Below are 25,718 nucleotides of genomic sequence, written 5' to 3' on the forward strand. Positions count from 1 at the left end.
ACAGCTGCTCTCTCGTGAAGTTTTCTCCCAACAAGGAAAACACTGCCCGCCTTGTCAGCACCTTGTGATGAGCCACATTCACAGGCGCTTCCTTCTCTTTGAAAATGTTCAGTTTTGAGCATTTTGAGCAGAAGCGCTCTGTGCTGCTGTGGGGCAAGGGGTGGAATTCCTCTTTCAATGTCTGCATGGAATCAAGACCTCCTTGCCCCCTGCAGTCCTTTTTCCTTAAAGGAGAGCCGCCAATCAGCTAGAGTTTTGTCTTCCTAGACCTTTCCCTTTCCTACAGTGCTGCGTGCACAGGTGGTGATAGGCATGTGCCATTTTTGATTCTTTTCAAACTGTAAATAGCATTTTATGGAACGTACTTCATTTCAGTCCTTGATGGTGTCATGTGCTTACTGAAGTGCTGATGTAATTGAAAGAATTAACATTTGTATCTGTAAGGGTGTGGGCCTGCCAATCATTTGAATTTGTAAAATCTGCAACACTCAAATAAAGAGCATGAAAAATTATCCTCCACATGACAGTCAAGCTGCAAACTAAACTACAGACTACTTTACTCCCAGATCTTAAGGACTCTAGTAATTTCCCACCAAATTCAAAATAAAATCCGGATCTTCTACAAGGACTCGCAGGCTCTGCCTGCTTTGCTGCCCATCTGCTTCCCCTCACCCTCCTCCTCCCCTCTGCTGTCTCCTCCTCAGGCTCCAGAGCTGCGCACACCTTGCTCCCCCTTGGCCTCCCACAGCCTCTGCTGCTTCCTTGTCCAGCCCAGCCAGGCGTCTTTTCAGCACAGCCTTTCCAGGACCTTCTCCGACCTCTCTTTCTGGCCTTTCACCCTTTTAAAAAAAGTTATTCTTTATGGTACTTACACTACTTAGTGCATTTTCTTCCTGGTGTGGTATATTTCATATTGGGCTGTAAGCACATGAAAGTAGAGACTGTTCATTTCTACCTTCTGAAGATTCATAGTGAATGAATCAACATACTGAATACGCTCATTAACTCATAGCTCATGTCCCAGGGAAATGTTGAAGAATCTCCAAAAAGTCTGCCAAATTTTTTAAAAAGTGCCCTGGGTGGTGAGTTACATCCCAGGGATGCGCTCTCATGTCCCTGTGACATATTTGGAAAAACTCCGGGACTGTGGTGGTCTGGGCTTGGCCCACTCACTCAGGGGCTGCAGCTCTGGACCAACATTGTGTAGAAATGAAACACACATTTTCTCTGCAGGCAGCTGGAGCTTCCTCATCAACACTAGCAACCGCACATGGCCTTAGGGCCTCAAGAAATTCATTCTGAACCCTAGAGACAGATCTCCAAGGATCACAGAAGAAATTTAGAGGAAGGGAGACACAGCCTAGTAAATTTTTGAGAAATGCTAGGTTAAAAGGCCAAGGTTTTGTTGCTACTAGATTTTTGTTCTCTGATTACTGTGGTGGGTGCGAATTTCTAACCTGTTACAGCATATGTGTACCCCAAACCTGTTCTATCACGGAGCGTTAATCACAGAACTTCTTGGGGAATTGGCATTGTCGCTGTGTGCTATAGGATTCACTTTGTCGGGTGCTATGTTAAACACGATCGCAAAACAGTTCATGCAGTGAAGGTGTTAAAATCTTCAGCTTCCCTTTGTCAGCCCAGTGTATGTTTTAGATGTCCTAAAATAGAATATAGTAATAGAAAGGAGAAGCAGAAATTTACTAAATGAAGCTAGGGGTGGGGTTCTGGGCCCATAATCCCAGCACTCACTCGGAGGCTGAGGCAAGATCACTGGAGTTCAAGGCAGCCCGAACTACATAGCAAGACCCCGTCTCCAAAAACCAAAACAACAACAATAAGAGAAGAAAAGAAGAAAGCAATTTACTAAACGTCTTTCTTATTCCCCCTTTCCTATTTCTTCAGCTTTTCCCTTTTCACAGGTTTGTGAAATCAGTTTATCAAATAGTGAACCTAAACAGGAACAGGCCCCGTTAGCTGCTTCCTCTCCACCTTGGACCCCACCCCTCCGTCCCGCAGGGACACCTCCGGAGGAGAACACGTCCTTCAGGCTCTGTCCTGTGCCCCCACCCACCCTCGGGCTCTGAGCTGAGCTCTTCTGACCTCTCAGTAGATCCCAGTGGCTCCGTCTTGCTATGGACCCGGCGTCAGTTAAATATTCTCCTTCCTTGACCTCTCTAGACTTTTCAACTTGCATAACCTCCATTTGGACCCCATCACTGGAATTCTGCAATTCTAGATACCTCTGATATTCTTTTAAATATTCTATCCTTTCCTCTGAAGTTTTCTGATCCTCGCCACTGACTAGAAAATGTTGGAGGTTTTGTTTTTTCTCTCTTAAAAACGCTGCTACTTGGGCTTTGTTCTCCTTGCTACTGTTCTTACCCTAAGCACTTGACTGTTTACTCTAAAGCATCCACTCCCTTAGTCTAAATCATATGCCAGGGCTGACGTTGCTAAAACCACCTACACTGAACACTCAAGCCAGGACAGCCACTGTGAGCTCCAACAGTTGCTTACATAAGTGAGTGTGTCACAGGACTCACAAACTCAACATTTCTGAAAACAAACTCATTAGTTCCTCTCCCTGTCTACTTAGTGCTTCCTTTCTTAGTAGTTCTTTCTACAAATAGCCATCTGTTGGTTTCCATTTTTAGCTGTGCTGCACTTTACCTGTCCCACTACACTTGCCTGTCCCAAGGACAAACATTATTTCAATCTCAATGACTGCTGAGTGCTCAGTGTATCTCAGTACCCAGCCATATTTCTAGTGCATAAATAGTAGTTTTATTTTTTCAAATGATGGTAGATGTGTAGAATTCAGTACATAAATTTGAGTGGGCTATATTCAAAAAAATAATTGAAAAATGATAGCTAATATTTACTAGAAAGTTACATCCTGAAATATTCTGTATAGTGAATTATTTATGCTTTATAATTTAATGAGAAAAGTACTGACATTTTGTGATTGAACAAACTAAAGTTTAGATTAAGTAACTTGTCTAAATGTATGAACTAGTGACTGACACACCCTTACCATTTTTCCTCTCAGGCCCTTCTTTGAATGGAAATCTGTGTGATGATATGATGATATCCAGATGGCTATTTAAAAATATGTAAATTTGTGTAAACAATTCAAAAGCTAATCAGAACTCTGAAAGTTTGATTAGAATTCTGATTCACTTGTGTTTATTTATAGAGACATAGTTAATGGTTAGCAACTCATCTGTTAGTTAATCTGTTGCATGAACAGTTTAATAAAGTAGATAGTACCTCCATCTTAAATCCAAACATCCAAGAATATGATAAAACTCTGAGTTGATGTCAGTTGAAAAATCTAGACAGGGGCTACACAGTGCCATAAAACTATGCTACTTGAGGACACGACAAGTCCTAACAATTGCTTAGGACTGGCTCAATATGTTGAATACAGAGTTGGAATAAATTGTACTTGGTTTTGTTTTTTAGTCAGTACAGTGGCAGCAATGTGTAGACTCTACTATGTGACAGATCCTTATGACTCTTGACCAACAGATTTCAGGTCTTTAGGGAGGTCCAACACTGCAGACTGGAAAATCCTGGGTTGTAGAAAGCACACATATTTTTAAAGAGTAGTAGCAAACAAGGTTGTGATATACCACCTCCCTCACCCTGACCTGTGGAACGCTACATAAGCAAATTTGAACATTGTTATTCCATTTGCGAAGGAGTTTGTAATGTCCACCTACATTAATAATTATTATTGCCTGGAAGAAAAAATACAGCAAATATTTCCAGTCATTCAAAGTATTTTTTAAAAAAGATCTTTGTATAGTGAAAAGCACTGAAATAGAAGCCAGGGGAAATGGAATTTGCCCTAAACTTTCGCTACTTGAAGGAAACCAACTACTTCTCTTTGGGTTTTATGACCCCACCCTTGAACTGAGGGTGTGTTATTCTAGGTTGCCTCTGAAAGGCCAGTTTGAAATTCTAGGTCCTCAGAAACATCCAAGCTCAGAGAGAACTGAACTACCCTTTGATAGAATGTGATGACTAAGTCACAGAATGATAAAGGAAGGAAGGACCATGGAGTTCAGCTGTTCCAACTTCCCTTCTTCCATGTGAGAAGGACGTTAGAGCCAGAGGAGCAGGTAGTTGACTGGAGCCGAGATATGGGGAAAGCTAGAAGTGGAAGAAGTGAGTGACCCTTGGCTATAGGCTTTGCCATCTGCCTAAGAGCATTTCCTTGATTTCTGGAGGAAAGAATGATAGAAAGAGGAGGAAGAGAGTAAAGAGGAAGGAAATGAACAAAGAATCAAGATGTGTTCTGTACACGTACCAACTCCCCAGGATGAATGTGATCACTATATACTACAAATATGGGCTAATATAAACAGAAAGAAAATCAACAACATAGGAAAGCATGTTTTCCTTTCCACCCTGATGACTCCCTGTGGCCATGTACATGGTCTGCTCGAAGAATGGAGCCATGGCGGTGAGTGTGTGGTCCCATGTGACTTTCCTTTTTATCCTTGCTATATTGCTCCTTTCCACTGTTACCGTTCTTATAACAAGATGTGCAAGAATCACATTTGGAAAAGTTCAACCAGCATCCCCTGGAGGCAACTCCTAGAGGGACCAGCGAATGATGTCTTCCAGGGGACTGTACTCAGCACTCGGTTACTCTTTTTGTGAGTGAGGTCAGCTACTGTTCCTTGGATAATAATATATATTTCACTTGCTAACTAAAATAGCATATGTTGCGTGTAAATGTTTTAAAGTAAGTAGATGTATAATACAGTGTGAAATGGTTGTATAATATAAAGGAGAAACAAAATTATTTAGATAATAACCTTAGAAACAATTTATTCTCATGCTTTTGAATTCTTTTCTAAAAATTTAAGACTGCAAAATGAGCGTTTTCACTGTTGCCACAGTCTTTGTAATTAACATTGAACATTAATGATAATTGTGGTGTGATTAAAATTTTTTAAGTCTCCATGAAATGCTCATAAGCTAAGAAGTGTAGCAGTCTAGCAGGTTATAGTAAATCTTTCAGACTTAGCAATCATATGCAATACATTTCCTTAGTCTAGCATAGTACTTAATGTTAGGTTTGATTCCTTAGAAAACAGTTAAAGTTGAATAAGTTTGTAATGCACAATGATAAGCAGGAAAGTAAGAAACCTTAAAATGAATAGAGTTTATACTTGCAAAATCGTTATTTCGTGTTCCTAAAGTTTTGATATTGATTAGAAATACAAATGTTAGTTCCTACCGCCAAGGCTCAGATCCCTGGGTAGGAGCCGTGACTCGCTACTTCCGTACTTACGGTGCTCCTGGGGTCCGCATACTCAATCCCAAGTGTGGCCATGGCTTTCACGATGGCTAGGATGGACTGCAGAGTGTTGCTGTAGACCACTGCTTTGAACTCCAAGCACTCCTGCTCACTGTACCCGTTCTTGTGGATGATCCTACAGTGGAACATGGGCAGCTTTTGCAAGAGGAAGTTGATAGTAACATCAGAGCACATCAGCAACAAATTATTAGAATGCAGTTACACTATGTCTTCATTAAAAGGGAAAAAATGTGGACCCTAAGGATGTATTAAGTCAGAACAATTTTGTGCTTTTGTATTTTTAAGGTCTTCGTCCTCTAATGCAATATTTTCTATTTGGGGAGGTTAGTCATGCTAGATATGAAGAGGATTTAGTACTTATTATAGATTAAAAGCTTTCTTTAAATGGGTAAATCATAAGGATTTTATTTAGAATGTGCATTCCAGATTTCTAGGCCAAAGGTACACTCAGGAGTCTGAAACTTTAGGGTGTGTTTACGTCGCGCCTGGAGAGGAAGAGCAGTCATTGAGTGGCATCGGTGTCTTTTCCTACCACTTAGGACAGCTGGGAAACAAACAGGAGTGCGTGGTTTCTATTTACAGCACGCACAAAGCTTTCTTCCCCGCGGGTACTCGCTCCGCTGCGCCCTTGTCCTGGGCCGGCGTCTGTGTACGTGCCCGGGCGTCCTCAGGGCTTCCCTTGGCTCCAGTCCTGTCTTCCTTCCACTCATTCAGCCACCAAACGCCTCACTGATGATGGCTTGGAGTGAGCGCCTAAAATAGCTTCACCTAGGCAGAGCCAAGTCTCTGGGTAGACTTGTGTTATTTTGTGTGTTTGTTTTTGTGCTACTGGGGACCGACACTGACTTAGATCTCTCTGTATGTGCATTTTCATGTTTTATGTGTTTAAATCATTTTATTCTCACACTTTTCCATATTTTAAATCATTCTTGAAATTTTTCAGAAGTATATTTAGAATAGTATATTTAGAATATCAGCAGTTAAAATTTCTCAGTTCACCACATATTTTGAAAACAATATTTCTAACACTTCACTCTAATATGTAATTTTACAAAGTATGGTGAGAAATATTGATTTCTTAACCCCTTGGCCTTAATGGTTTGCTTTAGAATTATTGTTTGCTAATTCACAAAGATGAACATTTTTGTTTGAAATAAGATTTGATTTTTATTTTGTACATAGAGAAGCTAAACTGAATTATTTATCTTCTGTTTAATAGATACTTGAGCTTTGTGAATGTCCATGTGGTCTCTCCTCGTGCGTATGGTTCTACATAACTGGTTTTGGGTCTGCATATGGTAAGGCAGCCACCTATCCATCCATCATATTTATTGTGGAGAATCCCCGATTTTCTCTTTTCTCATTTAACTGTGGTTGTGGCTTACTATATTTAAAAGCTTTTATTTTTTATAGCCAAATGACTTAGCAATTAAAAAAAAAACTATTTAAGCTCAAAAGATGGAAAGATGGAGCAGATGAGACGGGTTTAAGTGTGACGGGACCCTGAAAGAGAAGAGCCGGAGGGTACAGCTGAATGTCGTAAAGGAAGAAGGGGAGACCGGTTCTAGGGTGGACCTGAGGACCCGGAATGATTAGGACCAGGGGCCTGGACAAAGGAGCCTTCTTTCCAGGGACAGGAGAAAGGGCGAACATTGTGCTGCACATGAGGTTACGGGGAAGTTTGAAATTGAGACTGAAATATTGGTTGATATGCAACTGACATGAAATCATAACATGGAAAAAAATAGTGATGTTGTCACTAGACAGTGTTACCATTGAGTGGTGTCACTCCCTGACACAAGAAAGATCCAGAATCTTTAACAGAAAATTTAAAAGTAGGCTCAAAAACGACTCCACCTTCTCCTCTTACAGCAGTGGTTGTCCTCTCCGATTTGCTAACAGTGACATCCGTAAGGTTCCACCAGCTCACTTCCTATCTATCCCAATTTCATCATTAGACATTGCATTTTTTAATTTTTAGAAGGTTTGTGTTCATTATTTACTTACCCAGAAATTCAGGCCTACTTATTTAAAGAAAATTCAGAAAAAATAAATTCAAAAGACACATCGAAATCCATGATAGTGATAATTTTGAATATGCATTCCATTTTCATACAAGCAAAATGCCAAAGAGGTGCAAATACTATTTTCACATTCACACTTAAGAGAAGCTTATTAGCAGTTAAATCTGTAGGCTGATGCCCGTCTCTCCCATGATGTGTGCAAGGTGAGCAGAGGACGCGACCCACAATGACCCCACCTTCTTGGCAGCCTGGAGTGCTCCATGGAAAGTGCTCCCAAAACATGGACCAGAAAGGAAGGAGGAAAGAGAGAAGGCAGGAAGGGAGGGAGGGAGGGAGGACAACAAGGCCCACGAGGACCCCAGTAATAATGCAAACCTGGGAACACAATGGCAGAACTGATCTTTTTCCCCAAAATAATTTCGATCCTCGCTAAATTACAAGAGTCAAAATTATGAAAATTAGATGACCAGAAGCCTATGAGGAGCTACTTTTAGGAAAAAAAAATTATGCCGTGGCAAGAACATCTTGAAGACAGTTGTTTAAAATGCGTTGTGCTGTTGTGGCTGAAAACGCTAAGCGCATTATCGTATTAATCAAAGTTTTCTTGTCTTTACAACTTAACAACTTGGAAATAACTTCCCGACTAATTTAAGAATCTCCAAAACCTTAATACAAGTTATTTGAGAAACACTCCAAAGTGCTTCTGTGAGCCTCGGAAGGCCATTGTATGCATTGACTTGTGATCAGTTTCCAGGACAAATAAAATTATCCACAAAGTCCAGCGTACAATTCAGAAATACCGAGCTCCTGCGGTCTTCTGTCCTGCTCAGCTTTCATTTCTAGATTTTGCTGCTACCTTCATACTGACAGTTGTTAGTGTGAGATTTTACACTTGAAGAATACTTGTCCTTTTATGGATTAATTACAAGTGGACCAATTACAAATTCCGAGTCTGTGTCATGGAAAAAAGTTTACTCTGCTTATTTACAATTTTGGGGGCAAAAATCTCATTTCCTCAAAAACACAAGTGGATCATTGATTGACATTTGTATAGCTTAGGCCAAAATATTAAAGCAGCTCTAGAACATTCTCAGAGGAATATATTAAAACATAGCTGCTTTTAGTATTTATCATGTTGAGAGTCCACATTTAAACGAAAAACAGAAATGACAATTTTATTCACCTTTTGTGCTTTCTGATACAGGAGAGAAGGACTATTTGCACGGCAACTATGGTAATTGTGCCACTACCTGTGATTTACAAGCGACTACCTATCTGCATTTCCAAACCATTTATTTTAAGGGTGGTCAAATACATTGATTGACATCAAACATGAAACATTTGAAATAGTTCAGGACTTACTTCATTTGCTTAACGATAGTACTTTTTCCAGATTCACCTGCTCCTGTAATAAAAAGAGGAGAATGTTATTAAGCGATACACAAATTTGTGCAAATATTCAAGCCTATCACTTTCTGCTGTGTAAATGTTTACCAGACCCCTCTCCTGGGGTAGCTTCTAAAGCAAGGAGTGTATATTGTTAAAAAATATTATAGTGTTCAAATGTAACTTGAGCATTTAATTATCTCCTGGCTTTGCAGCCCAAGGAAATAGTCCCCAGTTTTCATAGTTTCTAGGTCAGTCACTTCTCACAGAAGTTCCCCTGTACCTCCTATTTGAATCAATGACAAGAGAAGAAAGTCTTGGTGATAACCTCTTATTTCAAGACCTGTTCAAAGCCTATTTTGGGCCCTTCTTTCCAGCAGCCATTCTACCTTGGTACGCAGGTGAGATCTCTTCTGTTTAAATGAGCAGAGGTCGCTAATGACACTAAGCAAACCCAGGGAGCGGAGCGTTTAGGGTGAGGTGGGTGTGGGAATGTCTGGAAGTGTGTTCTGCACTCCTAGGTGCAGGGTAGGAGAAGGTGGGGCTAAGGCTGAGCAGCCAGCAGGACTAAAGAACTCCTTAGCATCTATCTGGAACATCTATTCTAGCTGATGATATACAATACAGAACCTGGTTGCAGTATCAAGTCAACTCTGCAAACACCATGTAGAGAAATACATAATGCACATCATGATTTGAAAGAGAGAAAACATGAACCCTCAATGAAAAAAGTGGTTGATTCAGGCTATGTCTCAGAGCCTTTTGAGGAAGTTTCTTGCCTACCATTTGCCTCCAAATAGTATCTCTCTGGGAAATGAAAACTAAGAAGCTCAAATACAAAATGTGATAACCCAGGTTTGAGGTCTATTTCCTTCCCTTTGCGGTGTGTGTGTGTGGGGTGTGTGTGTGTGTGTGTGTGTGTGTGTGCAATATCTTCAGTAAGTCCTTTAACCTCTGAATTTCCTTATCTATAAACTGAGAGTACTTACCTCATAGGAACATTAGAGGATTCTCATGACATAGTAAGCATGGAATTGTTTGAAAACTATAGTGTAAAACATAAAGTAGTGGTATCTGAGAATCTCAGCACCTAGAAACTTTGCCATCCAGTAGCTTTTGTGGATATTCTACAAATGTATTTAGCGAGTGAACTTTATAAAAGAATGTTGACTCATATCACAATGTATCTAAAGTTAATTTGAAATTATACACAAACTTAGAAATGAAACCTAAAATTATAGAAGTTTTAGAGAAATTCATACATGAAAAATCTTCACAATCCTGAACTAGGCAAAAAGTTAGAAAAGATACAAATAAATGAACAAAAGTAAAAAAAATTGACAAACTGGACTATCAAATTTAAGAAAAGATAAAGGGACAAACCACTGTCTAGAAGATAATATTTACCAGGTATACATCAGGCATAGGGTAGGTATCCAATTGAGTAAGTTCTATGGGGCTCAGAAGATTAACTTAAGGATACTTTAAATGGTATACATATGAAAAGATCCTAAAAAAAACTATGACTCTGGAGAATGACAATGAAAGAACTTGATGAAAGTTTTTATTTACTATGGTTTGCAAGCAGTTTGTCCTCTCTAAAACTTGTTGAAATATAATCCCGGTGGGCAGATATCAAGAGAACCAGATGAAACTTTTAAAGAGTTGGTTAAGTCTCTGCCTTTATGAATGGTTTAGTCCATTTATGCAGTTAATGAATAATAAAATAACTGATCATATCAAGAGTCATTCTGATATCTTGCTCCTTCTGTATCTCTCACTGTGCGATGTCCTGTACAATCTTGAGTACCACCAGATGCATTTTTCTTTATAATTTACCCAGTCTTAGTATTGTGGTATTAACAACAGGAAATGGGCTAAGACATCCATCCATGAATCTTAGACATGCTGGGGTAGGTGAGAGGAGTGAATTTAGGTAACTGAGAAATTCAAAGTTCTGGTTTTATACATAAGAGAAACAAAACACAGCAATTCACGAGAAATGAGTTGTCTAATAACATAAATTAGGTCCAAAATTTTTAAATAAAAACACAATAAAGTTTGCTGAAGCAAACTCAGCATTTTATACTTAATGCAAAGTCATATCATTTAAAATGTGTCTTAGACTACAATCTACATTTGTCAGTAAAAATATGATACTGAGCCATGTGCACCAGAGGGTGATCTGAAACCCCAGTGAGCAGACTATTTAGTCCTCTAATACTAATTTCTTTGTCTCTAGGAGAGGCAGAGGACACATTATGGTCACTTCCAGAAACTGGATCTCAGGATATCTTGAAATCTAAATGTATCATTAATTCTGGACAGATTTCAAAGTTGCAGTTGAGATGTGTTAGTAGTTCTCATAAATCCAGATAGACCTTTCTCCAGCATGGCAGTCAACTGCCTTCTTTTACCAAAACTAGCATGATTTTTATGTAAGCAGAAGCAGCATGATTTTTAGTAACCCCAGACCTAAAGGTTTTACTCAAATTACATTAATATATAGGGAATTAGAGAAACCTGCAGACCCTATTTAGATATTTATTTCCACTCTCCACCATTCTTCCTCTTCCTACTCTTCCTTTTTTCCCTAACATTTATCTTTCTCCACTTGCTGTACATATTTCATGTATTGTTTTTAAGTTTTCCTGTTTGCCCTCCATTGTGGTAAGATAAATTCCAAAAGAGCAAGTATTTCTGTTTGGATCACTGAGGTATCTAAAGCACTTAGATTTGTGCCTAACTCATAGAATTTCAATGAAACCATTGAATTCTTTAAACTCAAGCTTCAAAACTACAATTCTTTCCTTTGTACCATATGCCATTTTTCTCATTGTAATATTTCTGTATGATTTATGTTTTCCTAAGCCTTGATGAACTGATATAACTACACCAAAATTTAATTCTATTTCACAGCAGTTTTTTGCTGTCCCTGGCTTGGTTAAATGTATCCAGTTTCTGCAGTTGTCTGAAGCGACTACCTGCCTCATGTAATCTTGAGTAGTCAAAGTGGTGAAGCTTTGGACAATAATGTCTCATTGCCTGGAGATGATACTTAGATTTTTTCCTCTACTAAGCACCCAGAATTCAACCTTTTATGATTTTACAGTAGTCTACTCCCTACCACGGGCAGGGAAATTGATAAAGTTGATGAATGTAACAACTGAAATAATTTGCTGAGAATTCTTCATAGAATTTACTTAACATAATCAAACACAAACTGATAGACTGGGCATAACCATATCCCTTCATAGAGATCGTTATGCCCGAGAATGGAACATCTAAGAAAATATAACCATGTCAGAATATCACCACACCCACGGTGAGAAGACAGCTGACCATGCTACTTGGTGGGGCACTAGTTATTATGGGAGTGCTGGAAGAGAATGATCGGCATCTAGGTATGCTGGCTTCAGAGGTGGGATGGGATCCACTGTTGAATGAGTTATCCAGTAACAGTAGAAGGGGGTATAAGAAACTGAGGCATCATCCTAAACAGACGACAGTTTTGTAGACTACAACTCCTTCAAATATATTCATTATTTTTACCGACTTGAAAATTAGAAGGCAAAGGGTGTGGAAGAAATTCCACGGGCTCATTGGACATGCCAATATTAGCTCATGCAGGTGTGCACTATGTTTTGTCTGGTCAGGGTGCAAATACCAGGAAAAATCACTGTGGAGAAAAACTGGGACTGAGAACAGAATGTCTCCTTTCTGAGTATCAATTGAATTTCCTTCAGTAATGTTTCATTTTATGTGATTTCTACAATGAAGTGAAATTATATAGAGCACTTTTGTTAAAATGAAATATCTACTTTGAGAATAAGAAACATTTCTAATTTTTTTCTTTTGAATTGTTCTTTTTTAAAATTAGTGCCTGTTTATGGTACATAATGACTACATTCATTGTGTGGAGTTGGTACATGTATGGAACACATCTTAATTCTTTTATTATTCCTTTCCTTTCTCCTTCATTTCTCCACCTCCATCCCTCTCTTCCCTTTTGCAAAAGTTCTATCTCCTTGTTTCCTATCTAGAATTTGGGTGCAGGGAAGTGGCTCAGTAATATGTTTATGCCTAACATGTGGGAGGCCTTGGATTTGATTCCCATCACAACACACACACACACACATGCAGGTGTGCATGCACACCCAAATTTTCCAGAGCTGTATGAGCAAGGTACAAGGTGCCCAAGTACTGAATCAATTAAAAACCACTGTTGGTCAGTTTTTAAAAAACACAATCACAAATAGATCCACTTATTCATGCCATATTTCTATTAAAGACTAGTCAAAATTTATCATAAATTTAGGGGGAAAGTGATTTGTAGACCACATCAGAAAACTAATGTACATTCAGAATGGTCTTCTGACCATAGCCCATTTTCCCCCATCCTCTAAGGGATCTCTGAATTACACTACCCATTGCATTGCAAATGCAAGATAAATAATTGTTACTTGGTATTGTTTAGGGAACAATGACAAGGACAAAACTCATACATTTTCAGGAGAGGTGCAATTTCTTGGAGTATTTTCAGTCCCTTTGCTTGAATCCAAAAGTCCTTTCGGTTGAATTCCACAGATGTGGAACACATGAATGTGGACAGCCATACTGATGACACTGAGGCTGGAATGTCCAGTTATTTCTGAGCCTAGAGAATGTGCTTTTCCTTACCAATTCTTGCAACTAGCTGATAATTCACTGTGTCTAAAGTAAGCAAAATTGTCAGTCCCTTCTAAAAAATAGCCAGTGCATTTTAATGAAACTATAGATTAAGAATGAATACTTTCCCTCAGATGTCTTTTTAAAGGTGTCTAGACCATCATTGTTCCCAGATAAACTTTGGTGTTCTGTTGGACATGAATCTTCAGTATAGTCAGCTACCACGTCAGCATGGAAATTCCTAAAGAATCTCCACTGCTTACTAACTTCAGAAATGAACTATGCAGTCCTATTCACATGTTGATTGTAGGTCTTAGTTCACAATTGCCTTTCTATTCTTGCAAGATTAGATCATGCTATGGAGCCAAATATAGAGCTCATAACAGCATGTTCACATGCACCGAGGTATACAGAAATAATCTCTTCCTTCCAAGTTGTGGTTATTTTCTAGGACAAGGGGCACCAAAGGATTTTAACAAGATATGGGCTTGATTCTTGGAAGAAGATATTGTTTCACATAACCAGATATTTAAAGCTTTACTTAATTCACACTTTAATAGTCACAGATTATTTTATTAGTGATAAGAATAAATTAGGGATATTGTTCTATATTTCTTACTTGAAAATGTCAAAGACAATATTAAACCCAAGCAATCTTTAAACCTGTAACTGAGCTTCCACTAAACACAGGGCCTGATTGTCCATTTGGTATAACTTGTTAAAATAGGCAAAAGGAGATCAAACACATAGACTTGCAAGATTTTTGTAGGTGATCCTAAAAGTCATATGGTTGTATAGTAGAAAGGAATCTTACAAATCAACCAACTGTGTACATGAGTCCGACAGAGATTATGATAGTCATCCCTAACTCTAGGACTACCTCAACTCCCATATCAGTGCCTTGTCAAATTACTGTTTCTTTTTGCTTTTTTTTAAATTGATATTTTTGAGACAGAGTCTTGTAAGGTACTTCAAGCTGGCCTTGAACCTACTATGTAGCCCAGGCTGGTTCCCAACTCTAGGGAATGCACCTGTTTCAGCTCTCTGAGTACTGGAAGGACAGGTGAGCTTCACCGTGCCTGGCTTCATAATGCTTTCTTTTTAGATATGAAATGATAATGTCAATATTCACATGGTTTTGACACTTATTTATAAGCTATTTTGAGTGTGCTTATTTTAAATTAGCATGAAACCTGTACCATCATAGACACGTTGGTATTATAGTGTCAGCTTGTCCTCCCTTGGCTTGACCATTAGCACAAAGGACATTTACAATAGATTTTCTGAAACAACTTAATTTTGTTTTACTCATTAGATGCCTTGTCATGGAGCAGCATTAAAATTCTGCATCTTTGGGCGGGGGATTTAGCTCAGTGGTTTCATTGCCTACTGCTCAAGCCCAAGGACCCGAGTTTGATCCTCGGTACCAGAAAAACAAAACAGCAACAACAAAAAAAATTCTGCATCTTTCATGCAATAGCTATGTGAATAGGGTGGATTCAAGGTCAGAAAATGGAATGGGGAAGACCATGTGTTTGGGGTTAAGTAAATATGGGCTTGTACTGTTTTCTGGCTTCAACTAAGTGTCTTCATCAGATTTAATCTCTGTGAAAGTCATTTTCCTCTTTTCAGAGTTGGGTCCTTAATATCTACACTTTAGGGCTTTGGGGGATTCAATTACAGATATAAATGACCTAGGACAGGCAGTTATGCATACTGAGCACCCAAGGTTTTCTCATTTGAAGAACACGCTCACATCATTTTTTTTCTTACGATGGTGTCTATGTTGCCCAGACTGGCCTGAATTTGGGATCCTCATGTCTCAGCCTCCCAAGTAGCTGGGATTACAGGCACATGCCACTGTGGCCAGATGTTTGTTAAGAGACCTTGCAGCACAACAGTATCCATTCCTTTAATCCTCCCTTGTGGGACGTGAGGTTTAGACCTCTTACTTCTCTGCCCCACACTCCGCGTGACAGCCCACAATTTCTGAAATGCAGGGTTGAATATCATGCTGAAGATGAGATGTTTACAAACAGGGCCCATGTTTTCCTGCAGGAGGACAGGGCTGCCCGCTAGGTTCGCCTCACTCGGTGCTGCTTTTAAGAGATACTTTTTGCTGTAGAGGTCCGTGACAGTTTGCCTTCTAACTTCTGTGGATTTCTAAATTATCCAAAAAGGTTGGAGAAAATAAACACTGGGCTATTTATTTTTTGGCGAAAGACAGCACATAAATGTTCTCCTGGTTGTGATTGTTCAGAATTTTGACTTTGTTTTTTCACTGCATCCTTGCAGCTAAATCTTACTTGAGCTCAAAACCCAGCATGGATCCACCTTCACCCAAATCCCTGTAAGAGCACTGGAGAGATAAAGGTCGAGGGCAGGAAGCCAGCATCCCCAGGGTCCGGTCCATTCTGTGGACAGGAAACCCATTAATCACCCGACTCTTGCTCACTCTCTGTAATCAACAACACTAAATGCTCGTCAATAAGTTGATTTACTGTGAATTTCTGCGCACGCTGTTTGTGTGGTTACGGACTGACTTACGGAATGTGCAGGTCTCACTGGCTTTGTCCCTCTGGCGCCAGACCCATGTATTGATCTAAATTTCTCAGATTTGACTGCCCTAAAGAATGACTTTTCCCTTCCTCTTCGGCTCAGATTTGCCCTGCACTCCCCATGCTGCTGACCTAAATAATTACCTCATCTAACTCATTCCTTCCTCTCGCAATCTGCATTCAGTCAGCCACAAAATTCAATTGCTTTTGTCCCTTGATGTCGCTCACATCTTACTTTCAAACTTTTAATTTTTGCCTTAATTCAGAATCACATCATGTACTTGAATAATAGTAACAATTTCCTCATGGGCCTTCCCACTGAAATCCTATTTGTAAAATCTTTGTCCTACAGTATAAGAGGAGTAGTGTTTGACAGAGAAATCCAAGTATTATCATTTCATTTCCTGTTGACTTCAGAGGAAAAATGAAGTCTTTATGTAATGACACATGGGTCTTTCTAGCTCTGTTTCACTGTGAAATGCAGATCTGTCTTCTAGCAACTGTGACCAACTTACAGGAAGATTTTAGATTCTCCTTTTGGGTTCCTCTATCCTTGCACATGAGTTTCCCTGTGGTTCATGCAACATAGGATGCAGGTAGTAATTTAAAACTGAAAAAGATAAAAATAGAAGGCTGTGCTCTGATGTAAATTAACTTCTTACCTTAGGAAATCAAAGTATCTTCTTGCTTTCCCATTTTCTTGTTATCTATGTAATGAAAATAGTATCTGTTTCATAGAATTCATAAGATCACAAGCAAAACAGTAGAAACAGGAGAAACATGAGAGCTTTTCCATCAGTGCTAGAGCTAAAAGCTAAAAAGTGACAATATTGGTTTTTGGACAATGGGCAGGGAACACTAAAAATGGAGGTGAAAAAGACTAATATACCATTTGGTGTAATGGGAAAGAATCTAACAGAACAAAACTGTGGCAGGCATGGGCAGCAACAGAAACTTGGGAAAGAATTTTGAGGACCTCCAAAGAACCATCACACCAGTTAGAGGGCCCAGAAATATGTAAATATGAATGAAGAAACTCAGCAAAAGAATATACTTTATAGTTATATCAGTTAAGACCTGCATGGTGTAGTTATCAGTGCATACCTGTGATAAACCAGAAAGGTGCAGGCCACATCTTGGCGAGGGGATCCACTGATGAATGGAAAGAAGAAGCAAGCTCTAGAAAAGTAAAGAACGAAGTGATGCACCTGAGAAAGTACTGTAGAACTAAGGGAGCCAAGAAAGAAGAGAGAGTTAGTTATCGAGGTGTGAATCTCATAAACTGGCCGTTATCGGAACTGGGTGAGATATACTTTTTAGTAAAGAAGAGGATACACAATTTAGATTGCAGTGAACTCAAGAAAATGTGGAAGATAAAAAAATAAAAGCAGTGAGCCCAGACTACTTTGAGAAGTATTTCTGTGTGAAAGCATTTTAAAAGATAACTCTACAAGGTGAATTCAAGGATGATATAAATCAAAGAAAAAAAATTTAGCCTAGAGGAAAGTAACATTCCTAGTCACCAAGAGGAAGAAGCCAGTAGAGAATTTTGAAGATGACAAAGGTCAACATAATTCACGGAACAAAACTCTTAAAATGTGCAAGGCAACTAAATTTATAGCACCAAGGCTGAAATTAACCTTAAAGCTAGTTGAAACAGAGGATAATAAACGAGCATTGACATTTGGAAATCCTCATTGATCACTGCTTTGTTAGACATTAGGGCTCACTGAGGGGAGATGCAAGATGAGAGTGCTGTGGGAAACGTGACTTTTGGAGTATTTCAGGAGAAAATTAGGAGTATTGGCCCAGTTAAAGTTATAAACATGAAATCTGTCAGCCAGGAAATTGACAACGATGCGTTATTTTATTCTGCAGTACCTGGGAATAAAGGAATTAGGAGCCTACAGAGGGGCGAGTGATAGATCAGACCTAAGGACCGACCGAAGGGACGTTACTCTGGGGGAAATCAGTTGGGAAGTGTGTATGAAAAGAGAGCAAATGAGGAATTCTGAGGGGTTTTCCAGGGCCAAGGGTTTGGAGGTTAATTAAAGTGGGAGACTAGAGAAATGGGTTAGTTCAGTCTGTCAGGAGGAACACAGCTGAGATTTCTGCCCTGGTTGAAGGAAAAATATGAGATTGAGCTAATTTAGTGCATTGGGAAGAGGATGACAGAGAGAATGGAATCTGAAATATTGGTCAGAGAGTGAAATTTATAGATATCTTAAGGAAGGAACAATTCTAAGCAGTAAATTTACTCTACTGAAACATAAAATGCTGAGGTGGGAATTAAATCAATGACTTGTACTTGATTTGCATTTGGAGCTAATAAATAGCATGGTTATTTTCATGGCTTTATGGAGCCTCAAACTCAGGTTTACCTGGAGTCCTACCTCTTTCGGATCAAATTTTACATTGGTGCATTGTACCAGTATGTGGAGGACAATTGAATAAGAATGCAGATTTTGAACTTGAGTCTAATATCTTAAATGGAAGTGTGCTTTATTTTATATAAAACATATCATGGGGTCTTAGAGGGTCAGATGTTTCACCAACATTCTTCCTCTCTAACACTATGGGGAGGCAAATTAGGTCTGTTAATGTTTGTTAACTACTCATGTCTCTTATATAAATAATGTTAAAAGTACAGTGCTGCTCGTACATCCTGCACTTCAGGACCCGAGTGAAAACAAGTGAATATAAATGTGTTCTAAAGTCATGTTCAGCAACACAGGGTTTCTCAATCTCATTAACACATTTCACCATTGGGCTAAGTAAGAGATGCTTAGTGAATGCTTTGCATCACTTGTGTGAGCAAACCGTGAGTCTATTTGCTGATCTGGACTGGGGCCTGGCTCAGTATGGGGACCCTGCTCCAAACACTCAAGGTCCAGGGTTTGATCCCTAGCTCTGCATAAACAAAACAAATAAAATCTGGTGATCAACTGAAATAAGTTAATCTAAAAAAACCCATTCAAATATGCAAAACATTTCTCTAAGTGGGTTTGTCTATAGAAAAAAGGGAACATGTAGAGACCTATTGGAGGCTGCCACCCAGTGTCCTTTGCTATGCAGTGTTATAGATTCGTGTTTCTGTCTCTGCAGCTTGCAGCTCAAACAATGGACCGCAGCCCTCTGCACCTGGGACAAAATGGGAGCTCCTACAAGTAGCCCTTTTCTATCTAACATTTTCTCTCCAGCTTACTGATAAACACTTTAAAGCATTTGAATGTATTAAAAATCTTCACGCATCTACAAGATTTGGTATCTTCAGAAGCACAAAATAAATTATTTTATAATATTTTAAAGAAAAATGCACTATGTGAGAAGAAGGAAACAATGATTCTAATTTGGATAAGTAAAAGAAAACTGGAAACATCCTTGGGAGTACATCTTACATGTTGTTCACAGGATTCTTCTTTCACCTTTGTTGATCACAAAGGGGCTTATTGGTTTATTCTTGTGGCTTCTCCTGGGGAATCTGTTATCTGACCCTATCCATTGACTGTGTTCATGTAGTAACATTTCAAAATAGAATGTCTTGCACTTGATGAATTTCAGTCTCTTTCCCACTCATATATAGAAATACTTTTTTTTTTTGGAACTGGGGATCGAACTCGGGACCTTGCACTTGAAAGGCAGGCACCAGAACCACTGAGCTAAATCCCCGTTCCCATAGAAAAACTGTTTAAAAATGAAAATCAGGGCCTACTTAAAAATATGAAATGAAAATAACTTTTATTTCACTTGAGTCTATATTCTCCTTTTTTGAAGTTATATACAAAGGAATAGGAAAAATGTATGCATTTATTAACACTTAATTTATTGCAGTTTGGGGATCTATTATCGAAACCCTAAATCATGTTGGTCTGAAGATTTACAAAACCATTTCTCTGAGGTTACGTGGGCAGCCCAAGTTCACTCTGGGAAGTGAAAGCCGCCTAGCAGTGTTAAATTCTTCTCACCGTGCTGTGTGGTTTACATTATTGAACTTATTCTGTTGTGTAAGTTTTTTTTTACCAACTGTCTTATAACAGATTTTATTTAATGTCAAAATTGTAACTCTCCTCTCGCAATACTAAAAAATGCCTTGCATATACTTTTGCAGAGCAAGTGGGAATATTCGAAAAATTTGAAAGTATTAATTAGCCACAATAAATATAAACATTTAAAATAGATACTTTTATCTCTCGACTTTACCTGAATTGTTTCTAAAAGCCAGATAATTGGAATAATATTTTAAAATAAAAGAGCTTAGATGATATTATGAGAAAGTAATAATGAGATGTTTTTAAAAACCACTCATAAATTTTCAGAATAAAATATTTTAGAACTAATGGAAAAGAACACCTTTGGTGAGCTTTCCATGGTAGCTCTGGGCATCCCTGGCCAAAAGCTAAGTGCACTATAACTGAGAGCTGTAGAACAAATGTGTGTTAGATGCAAAATGTGGCAGTGTTTCAAATACGGAAAAGAAAGCTAGTGTTTTCCTTCTTACCTGCTCATGTAAGGTAAGGAAAACTTGTAAAAATACAAAGGAAAGTAACACGGAGAAGTAAATAAACTCAAACTGAGATTTGAAGTAATGAATGAAAAGGGAGGAGAGCTAAAATGGAAATGTGATAAATATTGATTCCAAAATTAAATAACAGGGATTACTCTTGAATGGAAACATAATTGAATCAAACATTTATCAATAAAAGTTAAAAAGGTAGCCTTCTTTCTTACTAAAATATTCTCTTTCTGGGGTATGTTTACTGGCTAAACTTTTGGGCTTTGCTTTTTAAAGCCCGTGGCATTATGGCGATGAGCACAGTTATTAGATGTGCCAGCATTACGTGAGTCATCTTCAGTTGTTTCCTAGAAGCCAACTCTTTTGCTAAAAACACATATGCATCTGTTCCACAATTTTACTGAAGGTCTGAAAGACACAATAAAAAAGGAGTCTGGGGGCAAGGTGATTCTTAAATGTTCAAGCAGCCCTTGGTAGCTCTTTGCATTCTGTGTACTCGCAAGTCCAGTGGTGCCAAACGGTTACCTCTGCTTCCCAGGGTGTGAGATCTGGAAAGTGAAGTTACATTGCTTAGCTCACAAGGAGGGTTGGCATGAATGATGAGTTCTGTCAAAAGCATTTTGTGGGTTTCTTACTTTTTAAAATATGCAGCTAGAGTCAGGATCCAGAATCAGACCACTTCTGGGGTTACACCAACTACCCCACTGTGACATTCATTCACTGCTGATCATGAAAACTGTTATCCAGCTCACATTAACACAGTGAGGACATTGTTTCAATGATGGGATAAATTAAATAGATTTCGCTGCTGGGCAACGTTCAGGCTGGGAGGGGGGCTTAGATTAGTTCTATGGAACACCTTTATGATGTGTTACTGAGGCCAAGTTCAGCACAAAACTTATGGTATGGACATGCAAATTAAATTCATAAACCAAACTAGAGCTGCAAGGCTGTTGATTTGAACTGGAAAACTGAATCATGCATGGAAGTCAAATGCAGTCTGAAAGGGAAAACCCAGTCAAATGTTTGGAACATACTTGAAGTAAGGAAAACCGAAGAGAATTTGATTCGTTTACTATAAATGAATGTGGCTGAGAAATCCAGTGTCTACACTGGAACAAAGTAACCCAAGCTGATTTTACAGTAACAGAGAAACAATCTGTGACTGTGGGAAAAGTGGCAGCCACGAGAACCCCACTAGTGTTGCCTCATGTCTTCTGCACAGTGGTTACTCTTCCTTCTTAATCAACCCTCCACTTGAGTCTAAAAATAATCTGCATACTTCATATTATACACTGCCAATTGAGCGCCAATCGGTAGCTCTGTGGAGCAGTGAGCTTTTCTGATTCTGGAAGCCAGGTATCATAATCCACTGATTCTCTTCGTTCCCCACTCCCGCCTCACACTCAGTTCTCAGGGACATGCTCCCTCACCTGGGTGTCCACTCATCACCCAGGTGGACCTCTGGTGGTCCTCTGGAGGCGCTTGGGCTCACCATGTTCCACAGGATTCACCTTTGTCTAACTCATAATATTCGTTCTTTCTTTCTGTTTGGCTTCTTTTGATTTGTATTTTTATAAAATAAGAGAAAATGTGAAAGTAATCATTGGTATGTTGAAACCACAACAGATCTTTTGAAATTTTATGCAAAGCACAGGGTTATTAACCTGTTCTACCAGCACTATTAACACCGTTATCCCAGTGTAGGAGGGATGCAGAATGCATCTGTGGGAATGCTTTGCCCTTTCTAGCATGTTTTGTTTGTTTCTCAGCATCCTTATCACTGGACCTAAGCTTTGGGGAACTCTGAGTGTGTGTCTGCCTCCTAAGCACTCAGCTGTGGCTTTCTACATCACCCTCTAGCTGGGGACTGAGGTGTTCAGGCTGCAAGAAACTGCAGAACATGTACAAGCAGAGAGAAGAGATTTCTTTGCTTTTGAAGAACAAGTGCTGGGAATCCCAGATTTTTTTTTCCTCTCAAGTGTCCTTGCCAGGAAATTTGTTCCCTTGGGGGAAAATTAGAGCCAGTAGAGGGGCACTTAAAAATGAAGGAAATTTGTCATGTGAAAGGCTCACAATTCTGAAATGAATTTCTTTGTATATATCTCACGTTGGGTGAGCATGTGACTCATTAAATGGAAGGTCTTATTTTATATTTTACATTCTTCTCTGCATAGATTTTTATTTCAAAAATGTATTTCTCTGTTAGTAACCACTTCTCCTTAAAAGTTTCTTGAAAACTTGTGCCATATAGATCATTTTCACACTTTCAGTTAACTGAATACTTATTGAGCTTACGGTTGTGGTAAATCATTATGCTGTACTTTGAGGGTATGGAAAAACAGAGGAGACATAAACCCTAAACTTCATGGATAGATAAATGTTCTAAAGAAAATTAAATGGAATATTTTCTCAGTGTACAGCACCAGCACTGGCAGGGCTCAGAAGTCTGGAAAATGTTATTGATACAAAGTACTTCACAATTACTCTATAAATAACTTGAGATTAATTGATTTTAACAGCACAAGTAAATAACATCAATTTTGGTGTCAAACCACTGAACCTATTTTTGTTCAAACACAATAATATACATCTTTGTAATCTATAACTCAACGGTTACCTTCTGTATTTATAAAATTGACATTTAGAAAATGATTAAGATGCAGTAAAATCATAAATGTATATGGAATTTTGAATCATGTAATGATCTAAATTAAGACTTTCGATAAATATTTATCACTGGCTTATCATAAACATGTCATAAACAGTAACAAGCTATACTATATATATAAAGCTCACGTAAAGTCCACTTGAGTTTCCAAACACATTCTCAAAATACATCCCCAGGATGGCGACACATGTGAAGCTGAAGAGGGAGAGAAGTGCGTACGCGTGGTTGACGCAATCTCTGATTTGTGAAGCCAGCGGGGAAAGCTTTACCTAGGAGCAGCAGCTTGACGGTCCTGGCGTCACGCTCAGCGTCTTCCTGGAGCTTTTTCTCCAGTTCTTTGGACCTTCTGGCAGACTCCTTGCTTTCTGAGCTGATTCCGCTTCCCATCTCGTGGTGCTGCTCAGCTGAGGGTTTATTTGCTCACACTCTGGCAATGCCGAGCTCCGGTGTGGACCCAGGTTTCAAAGCTCACTGCTGAAATGGCCCACGGAGCTCGCCTCGCCCTGCAGGACTCTGCTTTGACTACGGAGACGCTTTCCCATCTGTCACCTGACCGAGGGGCACAGCGCTGGCTGATGGGCGCGGACGGGGAAATTCATTATGCTTTCAAATTGTATGGTCGCTCTGGCACATCTTCAAAAACATGCTTATCTGACCTAAAGAGCAGCATAAAACAATCTAGAAAGCTACTGAAATCTATACCATAAAGATGGTCTGCCACAAGCGAATCAAAGCTAACAGCCAATCTTTATTACTGAGATTAAAAGTTATTGTTACTAATTGACAATGCTCGCATCTTATCTTCACATATGTGGCTCTTCAGGTTCTTCCTAACCACTCTTACATCACAGCCACATTCATATCTGACTCACATTTGATGGTCTGCTTGTGCTTAGAGTACAAAAAAATTAATGGGAAACGTTTAATACATCAGTGAACTGGAAAACATCTTTTTTTTTTTTTAAAGGAAACTAACACATATAGTTCTGATTTATATATGTTCTCCTGCCACTAACCTGGAATCCAAGACAAAGTTTTCTTAAATTATTGATTTTAGTCTCATAGGATCCATCTCTAGAAATTGAGCTTTTACTGTCTGTGAGAAAGTCAATCTGTCCACACTAATTGAGGGCCTCCTGGGTGTAGACAGTGACTTGGGTTCAATTTAGGCAGCACTTTAACTCTTTGTGACCATTAAGCCACATCTGCTGCATGGAGGGACTCCTGCTGATGATACACCAAGGGGAGGGAACCCAATGTTCTCAGGAACAATAGAAGATCTGGTTCTTCCTAAAAATAATAACAGATATATGACCATGTTCTGAACTTCTCGCCAGCCAACAGGTGTTGAAAATCTTGCGGGATTCAGGGCTGAGATATTGTAGCACAGGTTTTGTTTTCTATGACGTGTACTTAGTAGGCAGTCGATCCATGTTTTTCCCTTAAACAGAGCTGTTTTCCCATGGCATAAGGCTCATCTTTGTGATGATTTTGAGATTTGTGAATGTGCTTACCCAGAGAATGCTAGCATATAGTTAGTCCATCAACCTGTCAAGGCTACTCATGTGGATCACATATAAAGTTTGGACAGGTGGAGTTTTTGAATATTTCTACAAGAAGGAAGTAGGCTGCCAGATTAAATACCTATTTCTGCTTTGTTTATTTTTACCCAATAAAAATATTAGACTGAAGATACATAAACATAGTCAAAGTATCCTGGATTTTATCTCTCCGAAGCCAACTGTAATGGTATAAAAAATTGGAAAGGTACATATGCAAAGATTTGTGCAAATCATGTCGCATTGCTTTTACAATGCAAAGGGCCTGGCCCAAGGAATGGGCTTTACACTGGCTTGCTTACCCTTGGAGGCAGAGCCCACTCTGAAGGTGACTGCTAGCATATTAAACCACTTTTTCTATAGAAATTTAATATACACGGTACCCTGAGTACTCAGGATTCTTGCTTGTTCTATAGAAGCAATGAGCTGACAGGATGCATTTTGTAATTGCATTCAAGGGTAAATGTACCCATAGCATTTTAGCTGGGACACGCCCTGGCTTTGGGAGGGTATGTCTTTACTAATAACTTCCTACCTTCCTAACTGAATTACCAACCGAAACTGACTGACTCTTTCAGGAGAACTAGATATTGTCTTCACTGTACAGAGATGCTGGGCTCCCATGTTTCTGTGCAATGGAGAATCTCCACTGGCCTCCTTTTGAGATCATGGTGCTGTTGGCTATGAGTGACTGAAATCTTCCTGGGATGGAATACCAGCTGTGCCTGTGTTATGGGGAGGGAGCCGAGGAGAGTAGGGGAGAAGGAGGCTCCTCATCCGTGCTTCTCCCCTGGGCCCTGGGACACAACATCGCTAATGAGTTGGCTCTGCTCCTCAGCACAGTCATTAGTTCCTGTTGTTCCACCTAAGGATGTAGATTTCTGAAGCTGGAGACAGGAGGAAAGTCTAAAGAGCAAACCCACTGTAGGGGAGTAGCGTCTGACCACTTGAAGAGCACAGCACTTGGTATGGCACCTGCCAAAGGAAAGGGTAAAAAATCA

General features: G+C 39.2%; 1 protein-coding gene across 1 annotated transcript in view; it reads right to left on the reverse strand.

Moving 5' to 3' along the window:
• The window catches only part of Gnat3 (G protein subunit alpha transducin 3), a 45,740-nt gene extending 22,050 nt beyond the window's left edge, over positions 1-23,690 (reverse strand). Inside the window, exons 1-3 of the mRNA XM_004839751.3 lie at positions 23,428-23,690; positions 8,725-8,767; positions 5,312-5,453 (exon numbers count right to left, since the gene is read on the reverse strand). Coding sequence (XP_004839808.1) covers positions 5,312-5,453; positions 8,725-8,767; positions 23,428-23,545 — 303 coding nt within the window. The 5' untranslated portion in view covers positions 23,546-23,690. The remainder of the gene's footprint in view (positions 1-5,311; positions 5,454-8,724; positions 8,768-23,427) is intronic.
• Positions 23,691-25,718: the final 2,028 nt, after the last annotated feature.

Source organism: Heterocephalus glaber, unplaced genomic scaffold (genome assembly GCF_053883595.1).
Source record: "Heterocephalus glaber isolate CG9 unplaced genomic scaffold, H.glaber_assembly_v1.0 deba00000676, whole genome shotgun sequence".
Classification (NCBI taxonomy): Eukaryota; Metazoa; Chordata; class Mammalia; order Rodentia; family Bathyergidae; genus Heterocephalus; species Heterocephalus glaber.